The sequence below is a fragment of the Elephas maximus genome, chromosome 5, assembly GCF_024166365.1.
Source record: "Elephas maximus indicus isolate mEleMax1 chromosome 5, mEleMax1 primary haplotype, whole genome shotgun sequence".
Lineage (NCBI taxonomy): Eukaryota > Metazoa > Chordata > Mammalia > Proboscidea > Elephantidae > Elephas > Elephas maximus.
Window position 1 is genome coordinate 150293417 of NC_064823.1, and position 27247 is coordinate 150320663.

The 27247-nt window shown below is 35.8% G+C and overlaps 1 protein-coding gene across 11 annotated transcripts in view; it reads right to left on the reverse strand.

Moving 5' to 3' along the window:
* Nucleotides 1-27247, reverse strand: part of CPEB2 (cytoplasmic polyadenylation element binding protein 2) — a 71110-nt gene that overhangs the window by 14693 nt on the left and 29170 nt on the right. For 6 of the 11 annotated variants that reach the window (XM_049886491.1, XM_049886486.1, XM_049886485.1 and 3 more), the window contains 4 exons: nucleotides 22825-22875; nucleotides 15708-15731; nucleotides 3097-3267; nucleotides 1747-1836 (listed from right to left, as the gene is read on the reverse strand). In XM_049886491.1, coding sequence (XP_049742448.1) covers nucleotides 1747-1836; nucleotides 3097-3267; nucleotides 15708-15731; nucleotides 22825-22875 — 336 coding nt within the window. The remainder of the gene's footprint in view (nucleotides 1-1746; nucleotides 1837-3096; nucleotides 3268-15707; nucleotides 15732-22824; nucleotides 22876-27247) is intronic. The other 5 variants (XM_049886492.1, XM_049886489.1, XM_049886488.1 and 2 more) reach the window with 2 other exon arrangements.

The window sequence follows — 27247 nt, forward strand, 5'->3', positions numbered from 1 at the left end:
AGAGCTCAGCTGCTGACCAAAAGGTCAGCAGTTCGAATCCACCAGCTGCTCCTTGGAAACCCTTTGGGGGCAGTTCTACTCTGCTCTGTAGGGTCACTATAAGTTAGAATCAACTTGGAAACAATGGCTTTGGTTTGGGTTTTTGGTAGGGGGTAACACCATTAGGTGAGTATTTCAGAGATTACTCTGGTAGTACTGTGGAAAAGAAAACCAAACAACTGGAGAGGGCCAGAGATGTGGACAAACTAGTTGGACCACTGTCACGACAAGGGATAATCGTAGGATGGATAAGAACACTACAAACAAACATGCATTTTTACTGAACATGATATAAAATAAGCTGTATATGGGAACAAGACAGTAAAACTGTGGACTACAATAGCTGAAAATTCTCACGTTAACAAATCATTATCTGTATCTATATGGAGTTAATGTTCTGTCCAGATCAAAGGGTTCAGAGGACCTCCAAGTCCAGTAAACTCCAAAGCTGTGTGTAAAACTTAGGATATATGGAAAGAGGTCCAAAACTTTAATCAGATTCTGAAAGAGGCCTGAGACCCAGAATCCCAAAATTAAAAAGATGGTTCTTGATTCCATAAGTGTAAGATCTAAAGATAAACAAAACACAATATAACAGCATCATTCCATTTCTCTAAGGAACTACAAAAACCGGTGATGGAAGTTATACAATTCTCAGTGACAAAATGTGGAGATCCGTCCATATAATTCAATCACTAGGAAGCCTCAGCTAGTTTTTTATGTAACATGTTTCCTTTTCCGAGAGCCAAAATCAGACATTTAATAGGTTTACTGGAGTCTTTTCTCCATGCTTAGTATTTCACTCAGCCATGGAAATAATGGTGTGCTTTTTCTTTTCTAAAATTTATTTCAATAATGTTCAAAGAAAAGTCTCAGTCCTTCAACTTCCCCTTTTCTTTTACTTGCTTCAGAGAACTCTGCCATTAGCTATTCAGACAGACTGGATTATTTTTCAGCTCGTCTCTCCTCTCTCCTCCCCTTTTCATTGTGGACAGGGTATAACTCCTCTTCCCACTGATGTTGGGCTTGGCCATGTGGCTTGCTTTGCTCAAATGAATGTTAGTTAGCACACTTGTGGTTCTTGTTTTCTGGTGGTCAGCCACAGTATTAGCCTAGCAGTAAATCATTAACACAGCTAAGTATCCTCCTCGTATGTTACATCTTTATATAATTAATTGGGGGTTAAAAAAAATCTTGAGTCATTTCCTGCCCTATCTGTTTACTCACTAATGAAGCAATACTGTTCTGCTGTTTTCTAATATTATCTGTAACACGCAGGAAAATCTTGCAATATTTAAACTATTCATAAGTTTATAGTTTACTACCAATTTATTTAGATCTTAGTTTTATTGACTACAAAGACACTTTTATATGTCTGTGTACCCACACTAGAGTGGTTAGAATGAGGCTTTAGACAGAAAATACCCAGAATATGTGTTGATTTGAGTCTCTGAAATCTTTATCGAACTATTACACAGAAAGCACAGCAAGTATCTCATGATTTCTCACTGGCTTAACATACAACTGGAATGGCTCTCATTCTGCCTCTTCAACACGTTACTAGCATTTTCATATCATTAGTTTATATAAAGATGTGCTCATATTCAATTCTAAAAGAAAACAAAACACAAAGTAAGCAATTGATATCATCTCTTTTGTTCTCACACAACCAATCCCTTAGCAAATATTACCAATAAAACCCCTTACCTTTTGGTGGAAAATAGGACTTGCTTTCTGCTTTATGAGGCCAGTCTACTACCAAAGGCCCGAATCTTCTGAAGCTAGCTGTTATTTCATCTTAAGAAAGTAGAATAATACGCATTAGGAATTAGTTTTAATGATTCATTTTAAGAAGTTTTATATATTATAAATTACTCTGGAGGTGTAATATTTAAAAGTGCCAAACAGCCTAAGGTAAGCTAGAATATAAACTCTGAGAATTTGTCTAACTTATTAAGTATTCCAGTCAAAAAAAATTCAACTTTAAGCAGCAAATTGGCCAGAATGATCAATTCAGTGTGACTTTCAACATTTAATATAACACTGTATGGACACTAATGGATTTATAGCACATAAAACCATAAATAACACTGGCTTGAAACATGTGAACATTTTATCAAGTTAAATAAAAAAGGTTCATTACTATCTGACAAGTAAAAATATGCTCCTGGAGGAAAAAAAAGGTCTGCTGAAATAAGACTTGAAAAGTTGTAACACTTATAAAATATACTAGGTTCTGATACATGGCAGGCAGTTTCACTGAAACACATAATAGGGCAAATCCAATTATACGTTTTAAGTTGTTTCATTACAACAAAATCTTAATACACTGATTAAAGCTAAAATTGGTTTGTAGATATCTGAATCACAACTGAAAAATTTCCCTAAGTCCAGCGACTATTTCCCTCCTATTAGTTGTGAATGAGAGTGACAGGTTTCCCAGAACCTCACAAACATTAAATAGCTTCGGTATTTTTAATCTTTATCTTGAATTATTTTTCTTTTGTTATTATTGCATGTGATGATCTCCATATACATTTTGTATAATTTGAATTTCCTGTTTATGTTCTTTCTCCATTTCTATTTTGGGTTTTATAACCTCTTTCTCACTCACATCTAACAGTTCATTTACCCTAAGGAAATTAACCTTTTCATTGTCACGGATTACAGATACAGTTTCATGGTTGGTTTCCACTTATTTCATTTTGTGTGTATATGTGTTAAGGTCATAAAAGGTTTTAAGTGTCATATACATATTCAAGTAAGCTCTATGTAAAAAAAAAAGTTGGATGTGATCTACTGCATGAAAATCATACATATAAAACAATGCTTACAGTAACAATAAACACCGTAAATCACAAAGTGAAGAAAAAAATTCAAAAACCCACGTGTTCAATTACTTCCATATTTCAATGGGTGGCCAAAAACATTTCAAAAGAGATGGGTATCCATTCTGACTCTAAAAATCTCTAGAGATAAAAATTCCATACCCCTCACCCCCCTCCCACTCACAAAATATTTCAGGTTTTTTTTTTAAAGCCCAAAGCATTATCTTACCTTCGTCAATATCTGGAGGAAGACCACCAACAAAAACTTTTCGAGAGAAGCGCTCTATTCGCTCTCCATTTTGATGAGCTGAATAACATGTGGGTGAATTTAAAACACCAACTTGATCACTATGACCATCATCCAGTAAGCCATCGTCTATCGGAAAGAGGGAAGAACGACCTAAAATATAAGAACAAAAGTAACTTGAATCTCAGATCTAAGAAAATGATAAAGTCGAGCATAAAAATAACAGTGACAAATTCAAACGCTTAAAAAATGAAGGTGACACAGGTGTAAAAGAAATAAGGGAAATTCAGATAGTATAAGGTATGAATTACCTATATTTAAGAGAAAAGTAGTCTGAACAGTGATTTAGAAATAAAGTCACATAACAATTATACTGCAAAAGAAACACTAGATCACGTCCATCTTTTACGGACAGCAGCCAGCACTGGTGTTTGGGGAGAGTCAGGCTGGATGTGTAACAGAAGAAACCTAGAAATTGGTGGTAGAAAGGAAATGGCACACACTAAATAGATAAGAGGGCATAATAAAAAACCACTTGCAGACTGCGGTAAGCGGACAAAGGCAGTAAGTAATATTTGCATACAGGGTCTTGAATTAATTTATTACACATGTGCCAATCGTATGCAGGGGCTGACAGGGTTTTTGCACATATGCAAATTAGAAAAAAGCTTCCCCTCTAGCTCTTTCGTCCTCATTTGAGTCCGTCTTCGTGAGTTTTTTTTTTTTTTTTTTTTCCATGAGTGTTTCCTTGTATAGGGCCCATTCTGTACAGTATTATGTAGCAAACCTAATGCTAGACTCAGCGGGGATTAAACAAATAAAATAACCTAATAAAATACGGGCCCCTGCTCTCAAGGAGTATACCTTATAGAAGAGATAAGAGCAATACGTGTAACTACAGTATATAGCTATAAGGAAGTTTCAAAGTTCTTCAGAGGAAGTATTTTGGAGGAAGAGAGTGGTCTGGCTAATAAAAGTGTAATTTCTTAAATCCCCAAATGAAATTAGATAGCATTTGCGGTAAAAAGGAAAAGGGAGTGGTGGTCAGTGAGGGCCTTAGAGAGGGTAAGGATATTTATAGGTAGAAACATGTGTGAGAACATGGTTTTGAAAAAAATGTTTAAGTGGAAGGAGTAACATGAGAAAGTAGGAAGGAATGAATTTATTCAAGAAATAGGAAGTTGTAAAGGTTGAAACATGTTGGAAACAAAAAGTAAAAGCTAGAAGATCCCTTTAAGGAATTCCATCAGATATTGGGGACTTGGGTGGGGGGGTTACAAGCAAGATTATAATTTTTCCTGTGCTTTAAGAAAGCTTATCTTAGCAAATATACATAAGGTGGACTGGAGGTAAGATCAAAAACTCTGCAAAAAGGGATGGATGATGGGGGTAACTAGCAGCAGACAGGAAACAAAACACAAAAAAGAGAATTGAAAGAGAGGAGCCAAGGAAAATGAATTGATAATACCATTAACTGGATATAAGGACAGTAAAGACTAGGAAGTAGTGTAAGAAAAGGAAGTAAGCTTTATGTACGTAAATTTCAGATGCTGATAGGATGTTAAGTAGCAAATACACCTGAGGAGGTTGAAAATGGAGTGGAGAAAACAGAAAAAAGTCATATTTCTGAGAAAAATCTTTGGAGTCAACTCCACAGAGGTGACAATTTAAGCTTTTTTGTAATATCACTGATAAAAACTTCAGAGAGAAATCATTAGAACAATTCCTTAGAAAACTTCCAAGGACAAAGTAGAAGAATAAAGGAGGAGGAAGAAGGAATGGTAAGAAAAAGCAAGAGGGAAGTCAAAATATTGTGGCAGAAATGTCAAAGAAAAAAGAACGAAAAAATTAAGTAGCAAAGTGAGAAAAAGATGACAATTATATTAGAGGACACGCACGATCTTTGAAGAGGGCAGTTTTAGTGGTCAAGTGGAAGCCAGGTTGCACATAGTTAGAGTTTTATAAAGTACAGACATCAAAAGAAGACTATTCTTCAGAAGTTTATTTAAAAAAAGAAAAAGAGTAAGAATGTAGACAGACTGATTTCCTGTCATGATCAAGTGAAGAACATTTTGGAGATGAACCGAAATCCGTACCAAACTTGTTGCCGTCGAGTCGATTCTGACTCATAGCGACCCTACAGGACAGAGTAGAGCTGCCCCATAGAGTTTCCAAGGAGTGCCTGGCGGATTTGAACCGCCGACCTCTTGGTTAGCAGCTGTAGCACTTAACCACTATGCCACCAGGGTTTCCAGAACAGACAATGCATATTGTCTATAGCCTATGCCTTAATACATACAAGTAATAAATATTTAACATTAAATGTTGTTAAAAGTTATAATCTGAAAAAATATAACATGTAACCATGTGAGTGATATAAGCAAAAGCAATCAAAACCATGATGACTGGCACAGAACCAAAGTTGGTGGGGGAGAAGGAACAGAACCACATGCTAGCTAGCTAGTTAGATAATAGCAATAAGAATTTAAAGTTTGTAAGACTCAGAAACAGGAAGAAAGACCACATTTGGCATAAGAAAGTAATAATTTAGTCTACAGATTCAAACTCAATTTAATTAAGATGTTCTAAAAGACACCCATCTTTATGGAGTAACTTTGTGAATATTAATTTGACTTTCCAAACACCTTTGGTATCAGAAATAGGGACCAATGAAAATCAAATGTCAGTATTTGTTGTGGTTAACGGAAAAAAGCTCTTCAAAATGAAGCTATTTTACATAGTAAAATGAATGTAATCAAGATTCATTAGAAATATTGTGAATAACTGGTTCAACTTACTGAGGTTAGAAAGGTAATAAATTTTAAGTAAATAATTCTGTATTTTGAAAGTAGTAAGACGAGGTAGAGAAACAACATGCTTAATACCCAGTTTTTAAAGAAAAAATGACCAATCCAAATTTTATACTAATTTCAGACATAAGCCAATACTTTGGAAAGTATTTCAGTTTAAAAGTCCCCCAACACATGTGCAATATTTGCAATCCCATAAATACAATAAAGTCTTTTTGACAGACTTTATCTTGAGAAAAAAGTACAGATAAGTATTCAGATAAAGTATAAAAACAAAAGTATCAAATGCAGTGACAAAATAAATCACTTATATAAGCAATACCAGAAAAGAGATGTTGCCCAAAAATGTCTTAAATTTTCATGTTAACTATAATGTTTTAATTTATATTATCACCATATTATAATTACATTACTAAATATATTAACTATAATAACTAAGGTTGTTATAATTGCCATAGTGGAGCTCTGGTGGCTCAGTGGTTAAGAGCTCAGCCGCAAACCAAAAGGCCAGAGGTTCTAATCCACCAACTGCTATAGTAATTATCAAAACTCACTAGAAAGTTAAATCTGTTAACAAAAGTTCAGTTGAACAAAGGATGTAATGGGAAGGGTAAGAACACTTCACATTCTAGCCATACTAACAAGAATCTTCCTCCTTCTAGAAGTTATAAAAGCTATGGTGTTAAACACTCATTTAAAAGAAGAGTTAACTGAGTTTATATCATGAAGGAAAACATTACTTTTTACCTTGTCAATTAACCTTCTGCATAACCCAAATGAAGACAAAAAAGAACCCCCCCTTGGTAAGTTGTATTTACCAAGTACTGTGAGTCTGAATCGACTCGACAGCACTGGGTTTGGTTTTTCTTTTTGGTCTTCACTTTAAACATGTCTCTAATAATTATACATGTGTGTAGTTTGTTTACAAAAATTGTTTGTAGCAAAGGTAAAATTACATATACTGCTGTTGTTGTTAGGTATGGTCAAGTCGGTTCTGACTTATAGTGGCCCTATGTACAACAGAACGAAACACCGCCTGGTCCTGTGCCATCCTCACAATCATTGCTATGTTTGAGGCCACTGTTGCAGCCACTGTGTTAGTCCATGTCACTGAATGCTGAGAGAAGTAGAATTATAAAATATTTTGTACTAGAATACCTGTAACAGTTTTCAACCAAAACTAATTATCTTTCTCCTTTTTTTTCTCCAAAACGAGAATGTTTTCAGGTTCATACAGCTCAAAAGAATTAAAGAGAATGGTAACGAAAACAATACAAAATCTGTGGGCTGCAGCTAAAGCCACACTTAAGAGAAAATGTTGTAGTTTTAAATGAGTATTAGAAAATAAGAAATACTTACAATCATCTTAGTTTCTACCAAGAAAATTTAGAAAACGAACAGCAAATTAAAGACAGTAGGATGAAGAAAATTAAAGAAATCAATAACATAAAAACCAGAGAAATGATAAAGAAAATCAGAAAAGCCAAAACTTACAGATAAACCTGTAGAAAGGCTCATTAAGAAAAAAAAGAAAACTCAAATCAACAATGCTAGTTATGAAAAAAGGTTCACACAATGAAATCCTAATTGCCAACAGAAAAGAAATAACTACTGCTACTAATTTCCTTTCAATATAATTTCTGCAAAAATAAGCAGTACTCTTACAATTTATCTTTAACTTGATACTAAAATTTATAACTTTTTTTCTTTTAAAAAAGTGCTTGTATAGTTCTTTGTAAAGCTCTTGCCACTAGAATTACAAATATTTTATTTCCTTAGATAAATAATCTTACAGGTAAGATTTCCATTTACTAAAATCAGTAACAGAGAAACTCTCAAAGTATTAAATAGCTAGCCCCATAACCAAAACAATTTTAAACTGCAAATAGAATCCTATTGCTTGACATAGTAGGGTTTTTTTTAAGTTTTAGAAACTATCACTTGATCTTGACGCTAAGTACTTCAATTATTATGAAATAAATCCAACTCAAAGTTCTTGAGTTCTGGGATATTAACTTAAAATGTATAAACATATACATGTGAATGTATGTAAATACACAGAGATGCATATGTATATGTGCATGTAAACACACATATATATTTATAAATAAACACCAATGAAATGTAAATTAAAATTTGTAATCTACCACTTATCTGTCAGTTCGTTGTACTGTGGTGGCTTGGATGTTGCTGTGATGCTGGAAGCTATGCCACCAGTATTTCAAATACCAGTGGGGTCACCCACGGTGGGCAGGTTTCCGCAGATATTTCAGACTAAGACAGACTAGGAAGAAGGACATGGAGATTTACTTCTGAAAAAATTGGCCAGTGAAAACCTTATGAATAGCAGAGGAGCACTGCCTGGTATAGTGCCAGAAAATAAGCCCTCAGGTTAGAAGACACTCAAAATATGACTGGGCAAGAGCTACCTTCTCAAAGAAGAGTTGCATTAATGACATGGATGGAGTCAAGCTTTCAGACCTGATATGCTGTGGCAAGACTCAAAATGAGAAGAAACAGTTACAAACATCCATTAATATTCAGAGTGGGAATATGCAAAGTTTGAACCTAGGAAAATTGGAAGTCATCAAAAATGAAATAGAACACATAAACATTAATATTCTAGGCATAATTGAGCTGAAATGGAATGGTACTGGCCATTTTGAATCATACAATCACATGGTCCACTATGCCACAAATGACAGATTGAAGACGAATGGCATCACATTCATTACTAAAAAGAATATTTCAAGATCAATCGTGAAGTACAACGCTGTCAGCGATAGGATAATATTCACATGCCTAGCAAGGAAGACCAGTTCATACGACTATTGCTCAGATTTATGCACCAACCACTAATGCCAAAGATGAAGAAACTGGAGATTTTCACCAACTTCTGCAGTCTGAAATTGATCAAACATGTAATCATGATACACTAATAATTTCTACAGATTGGAATGCTGAAGTTGGAAACAAAGGATCAGTAGTTGGAAAATAAGGTCTTGGTGACAGAAATGATACCATTTTGCAAGACCGGTGACTTATTCATTGCAAATATCTTTTTTCAACAACATAAATGGCGACTATATGCTTGAGCCTCGCAGGATGGAATATACAGGAATCTAATTGATTACATCTGTAGAAAGAGATTAAGAAGCTCAATATCATCAGCCAGAATAAGGCCAGGGGCAGACTGTGCAAACAACTATCAATTGCTCATAGGCAAGTTGAAGTTGAAGTTGAAGAAAATTACAAGTTCACAAGAGTCAAATTAGGACCATGACTCTATCCCAGCTGAATTTAGAGACCATCTCAAGAATAGATTTGATGCATTGAACACTAATTACCAAAAAACAGACAAGTTGGGGAATGACATCAAGAACATCATATGTGAAGAAAGCAGAAAGTCATTAAAATACAGGACAGAAAGACCAAAATGGATGACAGAAGACTCTGAAACTTGCTCTTGAATGTAGAGTAACTAAGGTGAAAGGAAGAAATGAAGAGGTAAAATTGATGAACAGAAGGCTGATTTTAAAGGGCAGTTTGAGAAAAAAAAGTATTACAATGAAATGTCCAAAGACCCAGATTTAGAAAACCAAAAGGGACAAACACGCTCTGCATTTTTCAAATTGAAAGAACTGAAGAAAAAATTCAAGCCTCAAGTTTCAATTTTGAAGGATTCTACGGGGAAAATACTGAACAACCCAGGAAGCATCAAACAGATGGAAGGAATACAGTCACTATACCAAAAAGAATTGGTCAACATTCAACCATTTTAGAAGGTAGCACAAAATCAGGAACTGATGGTACTGAAGGAAGAAGTCCAACATCCAACCTGCACTAAAGACATTGGTGAAAGACAAGGCTCCAGGAATTGACAGAATACCAACTGAGATGTTTCAACAAACGGATGCAGCGCTGGAAGTGCACGCTTGTCTATGGCAGGAAATTTGGAAGACAGCTACCTGGCCAATGAACTGGAAGAGATCCATATCTGTAACCCATTCCAAAGAAAGGTGATCCAACTGGATGCGAAAATTATCTAACAAGATCATTAATATCATACACAAGTAAAATCTTGCTGAAGATCATTCAAAAGCATTTGCATCAGTACAGCAACAGGGAACTGCCAGAAATTCAGGCCAGATTCAGAAGAGGACGGAGAACCAGGGATATCACTGCAGTGTCAGACGGACCCTGGTGGAAAGCAGAGAATACCAGAAAGATGGTTACCTGTGTTTTTTGACTATGCAAACGCATATGACTGTGTGGATCTAGCAAATTATGGATAACATTGCAAAGAATGGGGATTCCAAAACACTGAACTGTGCTCATGTGGAGCCTGTACATATACCAAGAGACAGTTGTCTGAACAGAACAAGGGAATACTGTGTGGTTTAAAGTTAAGAAAGGCGTGTGTCAGTGTAGTATCCTTTCACCATACCTATTCAAATCTGCATGCTAAGCAAATAATCTGAGAAGCTGGACTACATGAAGAACAGAGCATAAGAATTGGAAGAAGACTCATTAATAACCTGCATTATGCAGATGACACAGCCTTGGTTACTGAAAGAGAAGCAGACTTGAAGAACTTAGTGAAGATAGAGTCTTCACTATGGATTACACCTCAACATGAAAACAAAAATCCTCACTACTGGACCAATGAACAACAACATGATAAACAGTGAAAAGACTGAAGTTGTCAAGGATTTCATTTCCCTTAGATTCATAATCAACGCCAATGGAAAATGCAGTCGAGAAATCAAAGGACATACTGCATTGAGCAAATCTGCTCCAAAAGACCTCTTTAAAGTGTTAAAAAGCAAAGATGTCACTTTGAGGACTAAGGTGCTCCTGACCCAAGCCATGATGTTTTCAATTGCCTCATATGTACATGAATGCTGGACTATGAATAAGAAAGACCAAAGAAGAAAACTGATGCCTTTGAATTATGGCACTGGCGAAGGACACTGAACATATCATGGACTGCCTGAAGAACAAACAAGTCTGCCCTGGAAGAATATGCTCCTTAGAAGAGAGGATGGCAAGACTGTCTCATATACTTAATGCATGTTATCAGAAGGGACTAGTCCCTAGAGAAGGATATCATGCTTGGTAAAGAGGAGGGTCACTGAAAAAGAGGAATACGATCTCTATGAGATGGATTGACACAGTGGCTGCAACAATGGGCTCAAACACAGTAATGATTGTGAGGATGGCACAAGACCAGGAAGTATTCTGTTCTGTTGTACATAGGGTCGCTATGGTTGGAACAGGCTTCACGACACCAACAACAAAGTTTGCAATAGGAAAAGGTACAAATAGTAAATGTGATAATGTAGGGGCTGTTGCTATTGTTGTTAGGTGCCGTGGAGTCAGTTCCGACTCATAACGACTCTATAGGACAGAGCAGAACTGCCCCATGTTTCCAAGAAGAAGCTGGTAGATTTGAAATGCTGACCTTTTGGTTAGCAGCTGAGCTCTTAACCACTGGGCCACCAGAAAGTATTAATTATAAGCCCACCACGGTTGGAATAAGATTCTAACTAAGGATTCTTTAAAAAAGTAAACTTATAATAGATAATTTTAGATAGAAAATCACAGAGGAGAAACTCTCTAGGTAGAAGATACTAGCTTGAGCAAAAGCACAGAGACATTCAAAAGGCCCTATATAAAGGTAAATTAGAGAAAACTGGAGATATTCTTAATTATGTGTTCAAAAACTCACTTGCTCTGGCTACTTCACAAGACTGTTTAAGAGTCAAATGAGGCGAAACCAAATCTAATCAAATCAGAAAATCCAGGCACAACGCTAGAGTAACACTTATTAGTAATACTATATTACGTAAATCTGAATGGCTACATGATTATGAATAAATCCAACCTCTTTAACTGAACTTCCTAACTTGTTCTCCTTTAAAATTATTTGTCAAATCCTCCCATTCCATAGGTAATCTACTAACACAAGTTTCTTTTTTATTCCTAATGGAGCGCAGTAGCTCTTTAGTTCTTTACCAAAGGAGCAGACTGTGATGAGAAATATTTTGACAGTGGAGCTTAAGTTATGCTTCCCACCTCCCTTCGAAATCCCCATTCTACTCCAGTCCCAGGCCAACATGTTCACTCCCAGAATGGAATGGAAGCAACACTGAAAGGATAAATAATAAAGCTAGATAATTTTCCTTATTTTAATGTCTGCTCTCCAATTGAGAGTCTTCCTCCTTCCTAAAGCCAGCCTCCAGGCAGCTCTGAAGTGGAAGACTTCTTTATGGCTCCCAGAGGCTAGAAACAAACAAACCCATTGCTTTTGTCTTGATTCTGACTCACAGCAACCCCATGTGACAGAGTAGAACGGCCCCATAGTGTTTCCAAAGCTATGTCTTCACGGAAGCAGATTGCCACATCTTTCTCCCATGGAGTGGCTGATGGGTTCGAACTGCCAACCTTTTGGTTAGCAGCTGAGCACTTAACCACCGTGCCACCAGGGCTCCTTCTCAGAGGATAGAGATGCAGGAAAACAATTTTTTTCTTTTTCTTAATTATGCCTCAAATACAATTTTCTATTATTCCTAGGTATATCTCATAAATTAATATTTACAGTCATCTTGATGTAAAAAAAAAAAAAAAAATTTTTTTTTTTTGGATGTAAAGTTCTTATTGACATTATTAAGGAAATTAAAATATAGTCATTTTTTAGCCATTTGATTTGACACTTCATAGTCAAGTGAGACGTCTTTTAAATGAAAACAGTTAGCCTACTCTATGCCTGGCCCGAAAGGTATGCCAAAGGGAAAGTAAGACAGAAAAAGTTCTTCCTCAAGTAGACTACGAGATTAAAATGCCTTATAAAAGTAATAGCTTACCTACTGCTTCACCAGTTGAGAGCCATGTCTTATTTTTGGCAACAATTATATCAACTCAGTGTTTTTAACACATCCCACATGAATAAAAGATCTGATATGTATGAAGTTTTTTTTTGTTTTTAATGGCTAAATAAATGAATAAATGCACTTTTATGAGCCAAATGTTCCTAAACATAAAGCTCATAAAAGGGAACCCTTGGTAGTTTAAAAGGAGCCCTGATGGTCCATTGGTTGTGCACTCAGCTGCTAAACACAAGGTAGAGGGTTCAAATCCACTGCTGTGGAAGAAAGATGTGGCAGTCTGCCTCTGTAAAGATTAACAGTTTTGGGAACCCTCTGGGGCAGTTCTACTCTGTCCTACAGCATCACTATGAGATGGCATCAACTCGATGGCAACTGGTTTTGTTTTGTTTTGGTATTTTAGAGGTTATCTAAGACTGATATTATATCTAGAATTAAAAACAAAAAAACTCAGTTGCCTTTTAGGCAACTCTGACTCATGGCAACCCCCATGTGTGTCAGAATAGAACTGTGCCCCACAGGCTTTTCAATGGATGATTTTTCAGAAACAGACAGCCAGGGCTTTCTTCCGAGGTACCTCTGGGTAGACCCGAATCTTTCAGTTAACAGCCGAGCACGTTAACTCTTTTTAACACCCAGGGACTCTGCATCTGGTATGACATGGGGAAAAAATGAGTAGAAAATAGGAAGACAGCTAGGATACTACTTGTAACCCTTTCTTTAAGTCATTCTTTCAATATGTGGGTTCTTTCTTTTTTTTTCTTAATGTTTTATTACTTATCATGTCAAAAACCAAACCCGTTGCCCTCGAGTAGAGTTCGACTCATAGCAACCCTATACGATAGAGCAGAACTGTGCCATAGGGTTTCCAAGGAGCAGCTGGTGGATTCGAACTGCTTACCTTTTTGGTTAGCAGCCGAGTTCTTAACCACTGCATCACCAAGACTCCTATCATGTCAAGGTACTCTCAAATTTAAGTGAAATCTCTCAATAACTATTTCAAATGGATGTAATTTTCATCTGACCATGAAAATAAAAAATTTAAAAGCAAACTCCTAATATCAACAGAGGACTGAATAAAAAAATTATGAATGCTATGTAATTTGAGAGGAAAATTCAGGTGTTATTTATAACCCCTGTGCCACTAAGCCAAACACATGTGACAACTATTCTGTCCTAAATGAGGCTTTTCCCAGGAATCTTAAAACCACGTGATAGTCTTCCTCCTTCCTAACGCTGGTGTTCAGGCTGCTCTGAAGAATGCAACTCTTTCTAGCTTTCAGGGGAGAAAGATACATAAGGGTGGTAGTAGGTTCCTACCTCAAAGCACGGCAAGAAATTTTAGCTTTTTCTTAATATAATCACAGTCTACAACTATTAAGCAGGGATAAGAGAAGATAAACTACAACACTATTTTTTTTTTTATACCTTGCTCCAAAGAACTTCTTTTATTATAGTATTTACACTGGATTTAAATTCGACTATAACGTAAGTCACTAAAGCTAAAAGACAAAAGTACATACATAAGAAAAGAGTCCTGAATTGGTCTATAGTTTCAAAAATACCTCAGAATCATAGGCCAGTAAGTGGTGCTGTTTTCAAGAGGACTGATGTCCATATTAAAAACACAGTAAAGTAAGCTAATCCACAGGTGTGAAAACAGGTACTAAAGTTCTAAACTCTCCTCTCTTACCAGCTTGCTAATAACAGTCTTCGGAAAGTTACTGAGCTTCATCTTTCTGAGGTCTAAGGTTCTGTTCCCTCTAATTTTTTAGTCAGAAAACCAAAGAACCAAGAGATTCGGTCAAGTATTTAATGAAACCAGATTTTAAAAATGAAGTTAAATTCAGATGATCTGAAATACATAACTAGAAATCCCACTAAAGGATATAAACTAGTAGTTTCAGTTGTCAGTGGTGGCAAACGCTTTTGCTTGCTTGTTTTCGAAGTACACACACACTTGACTAAAACTTATCAAAGGGCATTACTAGTACTGTCTATCTTCCTGGGTTGAAGGGAGATTTCAGAGGTTGACGAAAACCCTTTTCAATCAGTATGGCACTCCAGAAGCAGCGCTATATAAGTATCATGATTACTACTTATGTAAGGGTAATCCAGTAGTAAAAACTGACTTTTGCTTCGTTTCATCTCATTTACTTCTCTCCCTCTCAATTTCTGTACATGGAAAAAGGAGAGGCAAAGCTTAAGCCACAAAAAAAATGTCAGCTGCTTACTTAGGGAGTCTAATAACTGTCCTGCACCGCCCGGTCCTAGCTTTTTCTTAAGATACTACACAACAGCCCTAAGGCGAAGAATGTTGTGGGGGAGAGGGGAAGAAAGAGTGTGTGAGTGTGTATACGGTATGTGAGAGAGAGAACAATTATATTCTTATAAGACAGAGAAATATTAGCAACTCGATCTCTATAAATCGGTGCTAACAATCATCTATTTGGTATTTTCTACTGGGTTAAAATTAAAATTCATAATCTACAGTCCTAAATGATATACCATAAAATAGGCAAGACAAATAATCAGTTACAGATTTAGACAGTAGAATAATCATTATTGTACGTCACTCTCACTAACGTTCATTAAACATACTTCTGAAGTGAACAAACAGCAGCTTTATTTTAAAAAGTATAATAACACATTTTTTAAAATAGCTTAAAATCTGGACACTTTCAAAGGAGAACATTTAATAAATAAGTATTAAAATGTGATTTTTAAAAGGTTAAGAGATTTAAGATTCAAAATGACAACATTTAAGTGCTCAAATCAAAATACAATTCTGTGAATTTTTAGACTTTATGTAAAAAATATGGAATAATTAATTATAACACTGATCAGTAAAACCCAATTAGAAACAGTTATACCATAGCAAACAGAAGTGAATTACCTCGTCTTCGCCCATAACTCCTTGCTGCATGTAAACAAAGGACAAATTGTAAAATGTCAGAACTAAAAATAAGCCCACATATACAAGTATCTGTGATATGAGAAGCTATGTGGGCATTTGGAAATTACTGCTACTTTGTTTTAAGAGTTATGGCAATAATGTCACTATATAAGATTTGCATGGTATGTTATCATTTACAAAGCACTTTTATTATATGTAATATATCACCTGGACTGTTTTAAAAACTCCATGAGATTAACAAAAAACATGTATAATTAATTTACACTCATTCAATTGTGTTAAAAATCACAAATAAAAATTTTTTCATGTCATTAGGCTAGGAATATGCAACACTTTACGGTTAAATAACATCCCAAATAATTTTCTAAATGAATGGAAACAAGTGGAGTTAAATTTTAATTTTTCAACTTATTATAGAGTTATACGGCATATGTAGTCCAACAAATAGCTATTCAGATTCAATCCACATATACTAAGCCCTCACATGGAAGAAGTGCTGGAGGACTGAGAAGAGTAAGAACACAGAACAATATTAACTGATAATCAAAGCCTACACAGCTTAGATAGGATGTAAAAAATCAAAACAATCCATTAAAACTTAAATTAGTTGAATAAAGGATTAATGATTATACAACACCATCAGTTTGTTAAAGCCCACAAGTTGTTTTTAAGTTAACTCTTCTCCCTCAAATCTGGGTACACAATAAATATTTTTACCACTTGAAGTGATCTATAAAGTCCAGACAATAAGTTAAAAACTGACTATTAAGATTTTAATTCATGTTAATAGATTTTTTAGGTCTGGGGAAAAAAATCAATGCTGGATAAACAAATAACAAATCAAGGTTATGTATTAAAATTTGTCAGAAATGTACTCTCCCCAAAAGTATAAAAATTATAAGATTAAAAGATAAAATTTCACATTGTTAAACAGTCTCTCATACAAAAGTTTTACAAAACATATTTTTTATTTTATACTTAGGCTTTATTATAGATAAGCAAGTCTACAAGGTAAGGATACAGCACGAGTACCTCTACGATAAGGAGGGGGGAAAATTTAGCAACTCTTTTAGTCATTTATACTGCTAAGATATAAGCCAAGTCAATAAATATAAAAGCCACAGCACAGCTTTTATATAAACTAGCTTCACATGTATTTCCGCCATTCTAATATCTTTATTTAGCTAGATAATCTATCGCAGACTTAATTGGTCCTTAAACTCTAAGTACCCCAAAGCCTGGCAGACTTATTTCATTGCTTGCCTGACCTATATATTAGCTTGGAATTAGGGTGGGGGAGAAGTGCAATTAGAAGTTTTGTTGTCTGGGTCTTCTAAGACTTGTAAGGCTTTAAAAAACAAAACAAAACAGGGTCTCAAAGAGATGGAGATCAACAGTGGAAAAAAAAAAAAAAAAGGGAATTTTAAGAGAGAAAACTTTTCTTATCAAGTAGGCTACAGAACGGAGCCTAAGCAAGTAAAGTTTCTGAGGCCGTAGCAATTGTATTAAGCCTGGAAATGGTCAAGAAGCCCCAAACACTGCAAAACACAACAGTCTCAGGAGTTGGGCTTCCTGCTTATCCTAAGCATGGCCTAAGCACAAACTCCTCCGGTATTAATTTGCTTTGGGGAATTTTATTCATGGGTGTAGAAGATCAGCGATTTATAAAACAACTGAAACTTCTCATGAAGTTTACAGTCAAATTGTGAATTATGATGAAGCTATAATGGGCACACAATTAATATCATCATAACCAATTTATGTTCATAGCTGTTATGTTCTTAGCTGAGCCTACTCAATACTAAAATAGTAAAAATGTATACAAATGTACACAGCATCTTAAGGTTTCATCTCATTCCTAGGCCCAGGCATAATCAGAAAATTTCTCCAACTATCTCATACCTGAGTAATTTTAGAATCCTGTAAAGAGCTATTCCACTTATTTTTTGGACAGCTCTCAGATTCCAAGTCTCTACATTACCAAAAATAGAGCTGACTGCAGAAGCTGCTAAATTATGTGAACCATTTCCTATTCTCTGTCATGGAAATAACCAAACTGCTACCATCATACTAAACAATGGTTTGTGTGCTCCTTCCTACCAATGTATCTTTGTGAATTTCTGAAATGTGTTGTGATAACTCTATGTATGTTTCTGGAGTATATAGTGATAACTCAGACTACGAATTACCAAAAAAAACCCAGGGAGAAAAGAAAATCATTAAGTGACTACTCACTACACATTTTTAGAAAAGACTTCTTTAAACAATATGCCCCTCCAAACTCTTTTAGAGAAAAAGTGAGCAATTTGATTTTCAAAAATTGTATTTACAACATTAAATTTCAGGTACATATAGTTTATGAAGATTATAAAAAATACGCCTGATTTAAACAAAAAATTAAAAACTAAATTAGCGCTTTAACACACACAGACACACACACAGACACACACACAGACACACACAGACACACACACAAAGGTAGTAAGGCAGCTCTGAGCAAAGCCTGAAGACCTCTCCTATGCAAGTGGTTTCACAATTTGGTACTGGGGTCCCAATAATCTTACTTAAAAAATTAAGGAGAGAAACATGCCTCCTCAATGATGGTCCTTTTCAAGACCCAAAATAAATTTGCTGTTATCTACTCCATCACTTCCATTAGCATAAAAAAGAACTGATGGAATATCCCAGTTCACTATTTTCATGACTTAATACAGATTATGTAGAGCTCTGCCTCCAGAAATACAATTCTGTTACTGAGTAAATTTCCTTAATTAAACTTCTCTCCTCCCCGCAAAATACAGCAAGCTCTTCATTATATACATGGATCTATGGGGGTAATCAAGGCAAACTTAAATCTCAAACCAGCCTGCTAATACCACCCCCATACTTCTGCTCTATTTCTTCTTTTGAAAAATTATAGGTACTAAAAATGTAAACTGTTTTCCTTGGGAGATGGATGAGGTAGGTACAATGTAATCCAAACTCAAACGAATACCTGAATGAGACATTATATTCTATTGCTCTTCATTACTACAGAAAAAAGAAGTGATTTTTTTTTACTTCTGATAATAAAAAGTATAAGATTTATGCACCCAGAAATATAAACATTCATGCTGTCACTGTAACTTCAGACAATACTTAACCTGGCTTTTTTTTTTTAAACAATCTACACATTCCTACGTAATGTGACTTCCCTACACTGCTTCTGGACGCTAAATTTGGACTCTTTTACAACATCTGAATTACTGAGTAATGGCACTCTCCATCAGTCAATTCACCTTTACCACTCTGAGGATGATGGTCTGCTCAGAAGTAGGAGCCTGTTTGCAGTTATATTTCTATGGCATTTTTAAATTGTTTTTAAATTTTTTTAGATCTATACAGCTTCATGATATAAACAGGGTTGTATTATACTACTTTTTTTTTTAAATATGTGAATTCACAGAGGCTCAGAATTAAGAATTTGCTAGAGGAACTTCATACCTTCACCTAGTCTGATCAACTTCCTCACCTTTATTCCACTCCTTACTTATCCCTACTAAAAGGAAAATCTGCAAAGTTTAACTGTAACTGCTAGTTAACTGTTGGAGTTGGAATCAATTTGATTGCACACAACAAAGTAGAATCATAAATAATATTTGCCGTATCTGCATAAAAAGTATACTATTATTTATGTTATTCTTTTTATTAAATGGACTCCGGCCTAGAATCACTGTAACATTAGATTTCTGCCAGTTATGTACTTACTAAAGAATATTCTTTGTCTAACAGTCACACAGTTATTTTAATGTGTACCTGTGTGCCATCAAAAGTCACCTTGGGTACCACCAAAGGTGGTAAGAAACACTTTACAAAACACTGACTGAGAGTTATCTTGCTTTTATTGAGCCAAATTTTGTTCCTGTATGAGTTCTACCAAATGGTCCCAGTTTAGCTTTCTGCAATAACATAAATCTTTTTTGTTCACTATATGACAGTTTTTGTCTTCTCTTGATGTTATATTCTCCAATGTAAACATTTCCGATTCATAGGACATGATTTTTACCCTTTCATTATCAGCATCACATTCCCATCACAGCAGCTCACATTTACTGTCAGGCACTGTTCTAAATACTTGACAGGAATGACCTCACTCACTCACAACTCCCTGAGGGAGGCAGGCTGTTAGCTCTATTTTAGACACGAAGAAACTGAGTCAAAGTGAGGTTAGATAAGCTGTTCAAGGTTATACTGCTAGAAACAGCAGAATTGGGTTTAAACCCAGATAATCTGGCTTTAGAGTTTGTGGTACCAACCACTATGAACTGCTGTTAAACTATAAATACTGTATAATTTATTACTAAATATTGATTTTCAAAACCCAATACTATTAGCTAGGCTTGTTGCTTCAGTCAACAACTTACTTAACCAATTGCCTAACAGTGAGTTAAACTGGTGACATACTAAAAAGAAAAAAATCTCCTTATCCCCTAAACATAGCCAATTTCCGATTCTTGCTTCCCCTCTCAGACAATAATCCCAAGTGATTAAAAAAAAAAAATTTTTTTTTTCTTTTTGGGTCAAAACTGTCCCTTTTACTGACCTAAAAACAGTTTGATGTCCTAGTTTCATTTTATTTTTTTCTCCCCTAGTCCCTCACCAGTTCAGAATTTCTAAGTTGGCTTACTGTACTTAGTATGCATGTGGCACGAAATGGCCAAGTACTAAGGGTGCTCAGCTAGTAAAAAAAAAGAAAAAAATTGTCCATACTCTGTAACTCTTGAAGAAATACTCTAGTGTCTACTATGTAATGAAATACTTTTCAACTTAACATTTTAAATAATGTTTAGTGTAACCAAAAATATAAGTTGTAAAAACAGTCTGGCTACTAAGCTTTTTGTTTACACATAACTGACATATTTTATTGTGATTACATATACTTCTGGATCATCCCATCTTATTACCCGTTTAGAAATCTAAGAACATCTGTGAATGATTTAACAAATTATAGAATAAATCCATTGCCACCGAGTCAATTCCAACTCAGAGCAATCTTATAGGACAGAAGAGAACTGCTCCATAGGATGTCTATGGCTGTAACCTTTATGGGAACAGACTGCCACATCTTTCTCTAGAGAACCAGCTGGTGGGTTTGAACTGCCGACCTTTTGGTTAGCATTCAAATGGTTTAACCACCGCTCTTTCCTTCAAAGAGATTTTTACAGAATCTGTGAAACATACTTGAATTAATTTTTTTTCAATTGAACTTCTTATTTAAAAGTTAAAATATAGAAAGGTAAATGATATTTACCAAAAACTTGTTGCCATTGAGTCGATACCAACTCATGGCAACCCTATAGGACAAAGTAGAAATGCCCCACAAGGTTTCCAAGGAGGGGCTTGTAGATCTGAACTGCCCACCTCTTGGTTAGCAGCCAAATGCTTAACCACTGGCGCCACCAGGGCTCCGATATCTACCACAGTATGTTAAAAAATTAAAGAACTTTAGGAAGTTAGGACTAATTTATAAATAATTTATTAGTACCTAAATATAACATCTTTTTTATAAATCAAGCCTAGAGAATAATAAAAATTACAAGCTATTTTCAGTTTTGTAAACTTGATTTCAATAATATCATTTTCAGTCAGATTTAGAGTTCAGAATTCTGCTACTCAATTATATATTTTTTTCTTCCACGGTAGAAAAAATATTGAATGAAGTCCTGGAATGCAATTCCTAGTACCTGTCTAGTCAAAGTTTGTGTAAATACCTAATTTGCTGAGCTCATGACTGTGGCCTGGATATGGCCTCAGCCTAGAGTACTCACTCTGGCCCCACTGTTAGTACCTTTACAATTCTACCCCTTACCAACCTTAAAGAGCCTTGCTAATTAGATAAGCTAGTGCTTAGACTGGTAGGAGCCCTGGTGATGCAGTGGTTACAGAACTCAACTGCTAACCAAAAGGTCAGTGGTTCGAAACCATCAGTGGCTCCGCGGGAGAAAGATATGTCTGCTCCCATACAGATTTATAGCCTTGGAATTCCTATGAAGTTGCTATGAGTCAGAATCAGCTCAACAGCAGTGGGTTGGATTAGTGCTTAGGCTAGGCTGGAGTGTGATGGGCAATTCCATACCTAACAGGCAAGTGCTGAATGAACCAATCAATCTACTTACCCGATGCCCTGCTTCTTCAATTTTATTGTCAGTCCCCAAATCCTACCAACCCTGATAATCTCTGAGGTAGCCTGAACTTTATTTCCATCTTTCTGTCATACAACCTTTGCTCCCCACCTTCACTGCTATCTTTTTTCCAACAAAGATTTAGTTGAAATAGAAGAGTCAAGCTATTCTAATGATAGTATGTTTTTTAAAGTAAGTACTATTTCTGCCACATTCCTTCTTCTTCCTACTTCCCTCACCCCACCCACCCTCAGATTTAAAAATACTTTCATGAAGGATATTTTAATCCTCCATCCTACTCCCACAATCGTGGATGTGCTAAGTACTGGGATGCTCTGAATATGCCAATGTTTGTTCAATTGAAAGAAAAAAAAAAAAAACTCAATGAAAGTGTATTCATTCTTTTTCTACCTCTGGTAAACTTCATTATGTATGCTTTCTCTTTAGAATAAATTAAGTCAATGTGACCATCATATTCAGAGTTACCAATATACTCCTTAGTTAAATATAAACCCCGGTGCCATTACAAAGTAACTAGTTGTACTAACTTTACAAACATCTCATTTAATCCTCACGATAAACCGTGAGACTGTAATTCTCATTTCACATACAGAGGAACTGAGGCTCACGGGAATGAAGTTACTTGTCCAAGGTGATACCTTAAACCAGAAAGACATTATTCAAACTCTGGGCTGCCCCCAGTCAGTAATCAATGAATTATATCAGACTGCCACAAACACACTTCATGGATACTTTTTACATATAAAGTTTATCGTCAGAATCTACTCAAACTCCTAATTTTGCTTTGTGTACAGGAATAAGTATAGCTTTATTTTATATTTATAAAATGACTAATTGTGGCAGAGTTATGAAACATGTATTCAATCATTTATTTATATAAACCAATTGAAAACAAAATGTTTTATAGAACTTACCATTTAACATCAACAGATTGTCAGTCCCTGGGTGTGGATAGCTCAATCGACCTTTAAGATGAGACAGAAAAATGAAGTTTGAAGATTATGGTGCTATTTGAAAATGCAAAAAAAATCAGGGGTTGGGGGGTGGAGAGACAGGAACTACTAACACAGCATTTTTCTTAAGAACTAAAAAGCTAATGTTTAACTCCAAGTATATTAACTAAAAATATTTTTGACTCAAGTTGAAAACAAACAAAGAGTTAACCTTAGCCCCTGTCTCATAAGATCACAATGTGATTTGGGGGCAACGCCAGCAGAAAGCAGAATAAAGCCTACTGGTTTTTGAAATGGAGACATAACGTAGGTATCCTAGTCCTACAGAATTTAATGAGATGAAAATTTGCTTCATCTTTTCAAAGCCGTTTGTGATTTTCTCTACTTAACTATTTTTTCCAAAAAATACAATATAAAACTTAAAGGAAAAAAATATTAATATTCCTAAATAAAAAACAACTAATACATTAAATTCCATGTGGTTTTATATAGTTGTGTATAAATAAACTTAACGAAAACATTTTAAATGCATCATTACAAATGCTACTAGAAGTTTAACCTGTTCAAAGTTGATTAATGATGTAAAAATTAAAAGATTAAAGCTTAAAAGCATAGTATTTTCTTGGGGTCACTCTTCATTCAGAATTATGCATTTACTAAATGCAAGACAATTACACCACCACATACTGCCGTGAAGAGGTAGACATACAACATACTATGGCTTAGCCAGCATTTGTATAACAAAACACTTGTTTGACTAAAACACCAAATACCAACAGTGAGAACGATCATTATTTTTGGCCCATCAAAATATAAGAGTCTTCTCTATTGCCTGAATTGCTGATATAGGAAAGCACATTAAATCGATTTAGAGAATAGCTAAAAATTAAATGCCTTTGAAGTTGCATTTCAGCTACTTGTGGCACAGTCCCTTTAAAAAGACACTACGATACCATGTAATGCATTGTCACCAAAAGGGTGAGCAATAAATATCTGAATGAATTTGACATCAGTAAGGAATGCAGGTTAAACTGCACATACCTTTACCGCCTTAGCAAGGACTCTATGCTCTAAGGGTCCTTTATTATATTCAAATATCCCACATAAGGGGGTCCCCCTAGGTGGTACAAACAGTTAACGTGCCTGGTTGCTAACCAAAAGGTTGGAGGCTTAAGTCTATGCAGAGGCTCCTTGGAAGAAAGACTTGGCAAGCTACTTTCAATAAAATTGAAAACCCTACAGAGCACAGTTCTGACACATACGGGATCACCAGGAGTTAGAACAGACTCTCAGGCAACCGGAATCCCATATAAGACAGAGCTTGTCTGTTGGCTTTTGCTTTAATCATCAAGTTAGAAGTTATGATCATCTATTAAAGCAAGACCGAGTGTCAAAGATAATTCAATTTTCACCTTAAAATGAGTACACATAGATACACTGTATATAACCCACTGCCGTCAAGTCAATTCTGACTCACAGTGACCCTATAGGACAGGGTAGAACTACCCCATACGGTTTCCAAGGCATAAATCTTTAGGGAAGCAGGCTGCCACATCTTTCTCCTGCAGAGCAGCTGGTGGGTTTCAATTGCCAACCTTTAATTAGCAGCAGATCATTTAACCACGCGGCACCACCAGGGCTCCCTCCATACAGTAAGTATATACATACCTATATATGGCCACTGTAAGTCAGAACTGACTTGATGGCAATGGGTTTGGTTTTTGGTTTTATACACACATATGCATATACTCGCTGAGGCTGAGTTGATTGACTCCTAGTGACCCTATAGGACAGAGTGGAATTGCCCACGGGGTTTCCAAGGCTGTAATCTTTAGGGAACAAGCCTGCTACATCTTTCTCCTGTGCAGTGGCTGGTGGGTTCAAACTAAAACCTTTCTGTTGGCAGCCAAGCCCTTTAACCATGGGGTTTCGCCACCAGGGCTCCTTCACGTATACACAAAAAAACATAGGAGAGTAAAAAACAGGCACAGAACTAGAAAGCCAAGCTTCCCTAAGCTAGATGGAGCACTACTTGGAAGTATCAGAGCTTTTTATCAAATTATGTTTATCTCTAAACATCTTGTCATAAAAAAAATTCTTGTCAGAGATGGCCCAATTTAGAGAACAATTTAGGACTTGGAAAAATTACTATTATTTCTTACTCGAGATTTAAAAAGAAAAAAATCCTACAAAAGTGGAAACCTGTATGACTGCTCAAAGAGAAAGACACAATTATACAATTTCAACAAAATCTGCCAAGTGTAAAAGAGTTATATACAGTATGTTGTTGTTAGTTGTTGAGTCAATTTTGACTCATGACAACCCCATGTGTACAGAGGAAAACTTCTGCATAGAGTTTTCAAGGCTGTGACCTTTAGGAAGTAAGTCACCAGATCTTACTTCCAAGGCACCTCTGGGTGGGTTTGAACTACCAACTTTTTTGTTCGTATGCTTTATAAAAAACTCAAAGGAGTATTTAACTAAGCCCAGGGATTTAGGCATGGCTCCCTAGAAAATTAAATTGTGCAAAGCCATAAGTCTGAAGCCTATTTCCACCCTGAAAGACACTCAACTTTCAATTGCCACATAATTATGCTCTAATAAGGTTCACTGTTTATTTATCTTGAGATACTGGTAACAAGATATTTTCACTGTGAATAGTCTTTTGACATCTTGGCTTTGAATGGATTGAAAAATACGGAAAATGTGGAAAGTTTAAAAGACAGATACCTATTTGCAAATAGATGTATATTTCTACACATGTTCTAAAATATAGTTCCTTCAAGGAGGAAAATCTCGATAAAATTATTAAAATATTCCAAAGTGAAATAAATTTAGACTCATTTTTAAATTATCCAATCACTTTTCCTCTACTACACTGAAATTCTTGGTTGCTAAAAGTGAACAGGACTTGAAGCACCTACTGATGAAGATCAAATACCACAGCCTTCAGTATGGATTATACCACAACATAAAGAAAACAAAAATCCCACATAAACCAGAGACTCTATCAGCCTGAGACCAGAAGAACTAGATGGTGCCCAGCTACCATCAATGACCACCTTTACAGGGAACACAACAGACAGTCCCTGATGGAGTGGCAGAAAAGTGCAGAACAGAACTCAAATTCACGTAAAAGATCAGCCTTAATGGTCTGACAGGCTGGAGGAACTCCTGAAGCCACAGCCCCCAGGTGCTCTGTTAACCCAGAAATAAAACCATTCCCAAAGCCCACTCTTCGGACAAAGATTAGACGGGACTATAAACAACAAAAATAATGCTCGTGAAGAGTGTGCTTCTTAGTTCAAGCAGACATATGAGACCGAATGCACGGCTCCTGTCCAGAGGTAGGATGAGAAGGCAGGAAAGGATAGGAACTGATTGCATGGACACAAGAAATTCAGAGTGGAAAGCGGGAGCGTGCTGTCACATTATAAGGATTGCAACTAGTGTTGCATAACAATATGTGTAGAAGTTTCTATATGAAAAGTTGATTTGAACTGTAAACTTTCGCCTAAAGCACAATAAAAAATAAAACAAAAATCCTTAAAACTGGACCAATAATCTACATCGTGAGAAAAGACTGAAGTTGTCGAGGATTTCATTTTACTTGGATCCACAATCAACATTCACGGAAGCAGCAGTCAAGAAATCAAATGACACATTGCATTGGGCAAATCTGCTGCAAAAGACCTAACGTGTTAAAACGCATAGATGTCACCTTGAAGAATAAGGTGCACCTGACCCAAGCCATGGTGTTTTCAATTGCCTCATATGTATGTGAAACCAGGACAATGAATAAGGAGAACTGACGCTTTGAATTGAAGTGCAGGTGAAGAATACTGAATATATCATGGACTGCCAAAAGAACAAACAGATCTGTTTTAGAAGAAGTGCTCCTTAGAAGCAAGGATGGCAAGGCTACATCTCACATACTTTGGACATGTTAGCAGGAGGGATCAGTCCCTGGAGAAAGACATCATGGTTGGTAAAGTACAGGGTGAGTGAGAAAGAGGAAGACCCTCAATGAGATGGATTGACACAGTGGCTACAATAATGGGTTCAAGCATAGCAATGAGTGTGAGGATGGCACACGACTGAGCAGTGTTTCGTTCTGTTGTACACAGGGTTGCTAGGAGTCGGAACCAACTGGATGGCACCTGACAACACCATCAACAGTGAAATTAATATATTTTATAGGTTAACTTTTGTAGTTATGTTTTGCTCAGGATAATATAAAAATTACTTTCTTTATGACCCTATACTAATTCAAAGTCATGGCTAAAATTTCAGGACTTAACTTGTGACAGGCACTTTTCTAAACTCTTTATTGTTGTTGTTAGTTGCCATTGAGTCGATTCTGACTCATGGAGACTCCACATGT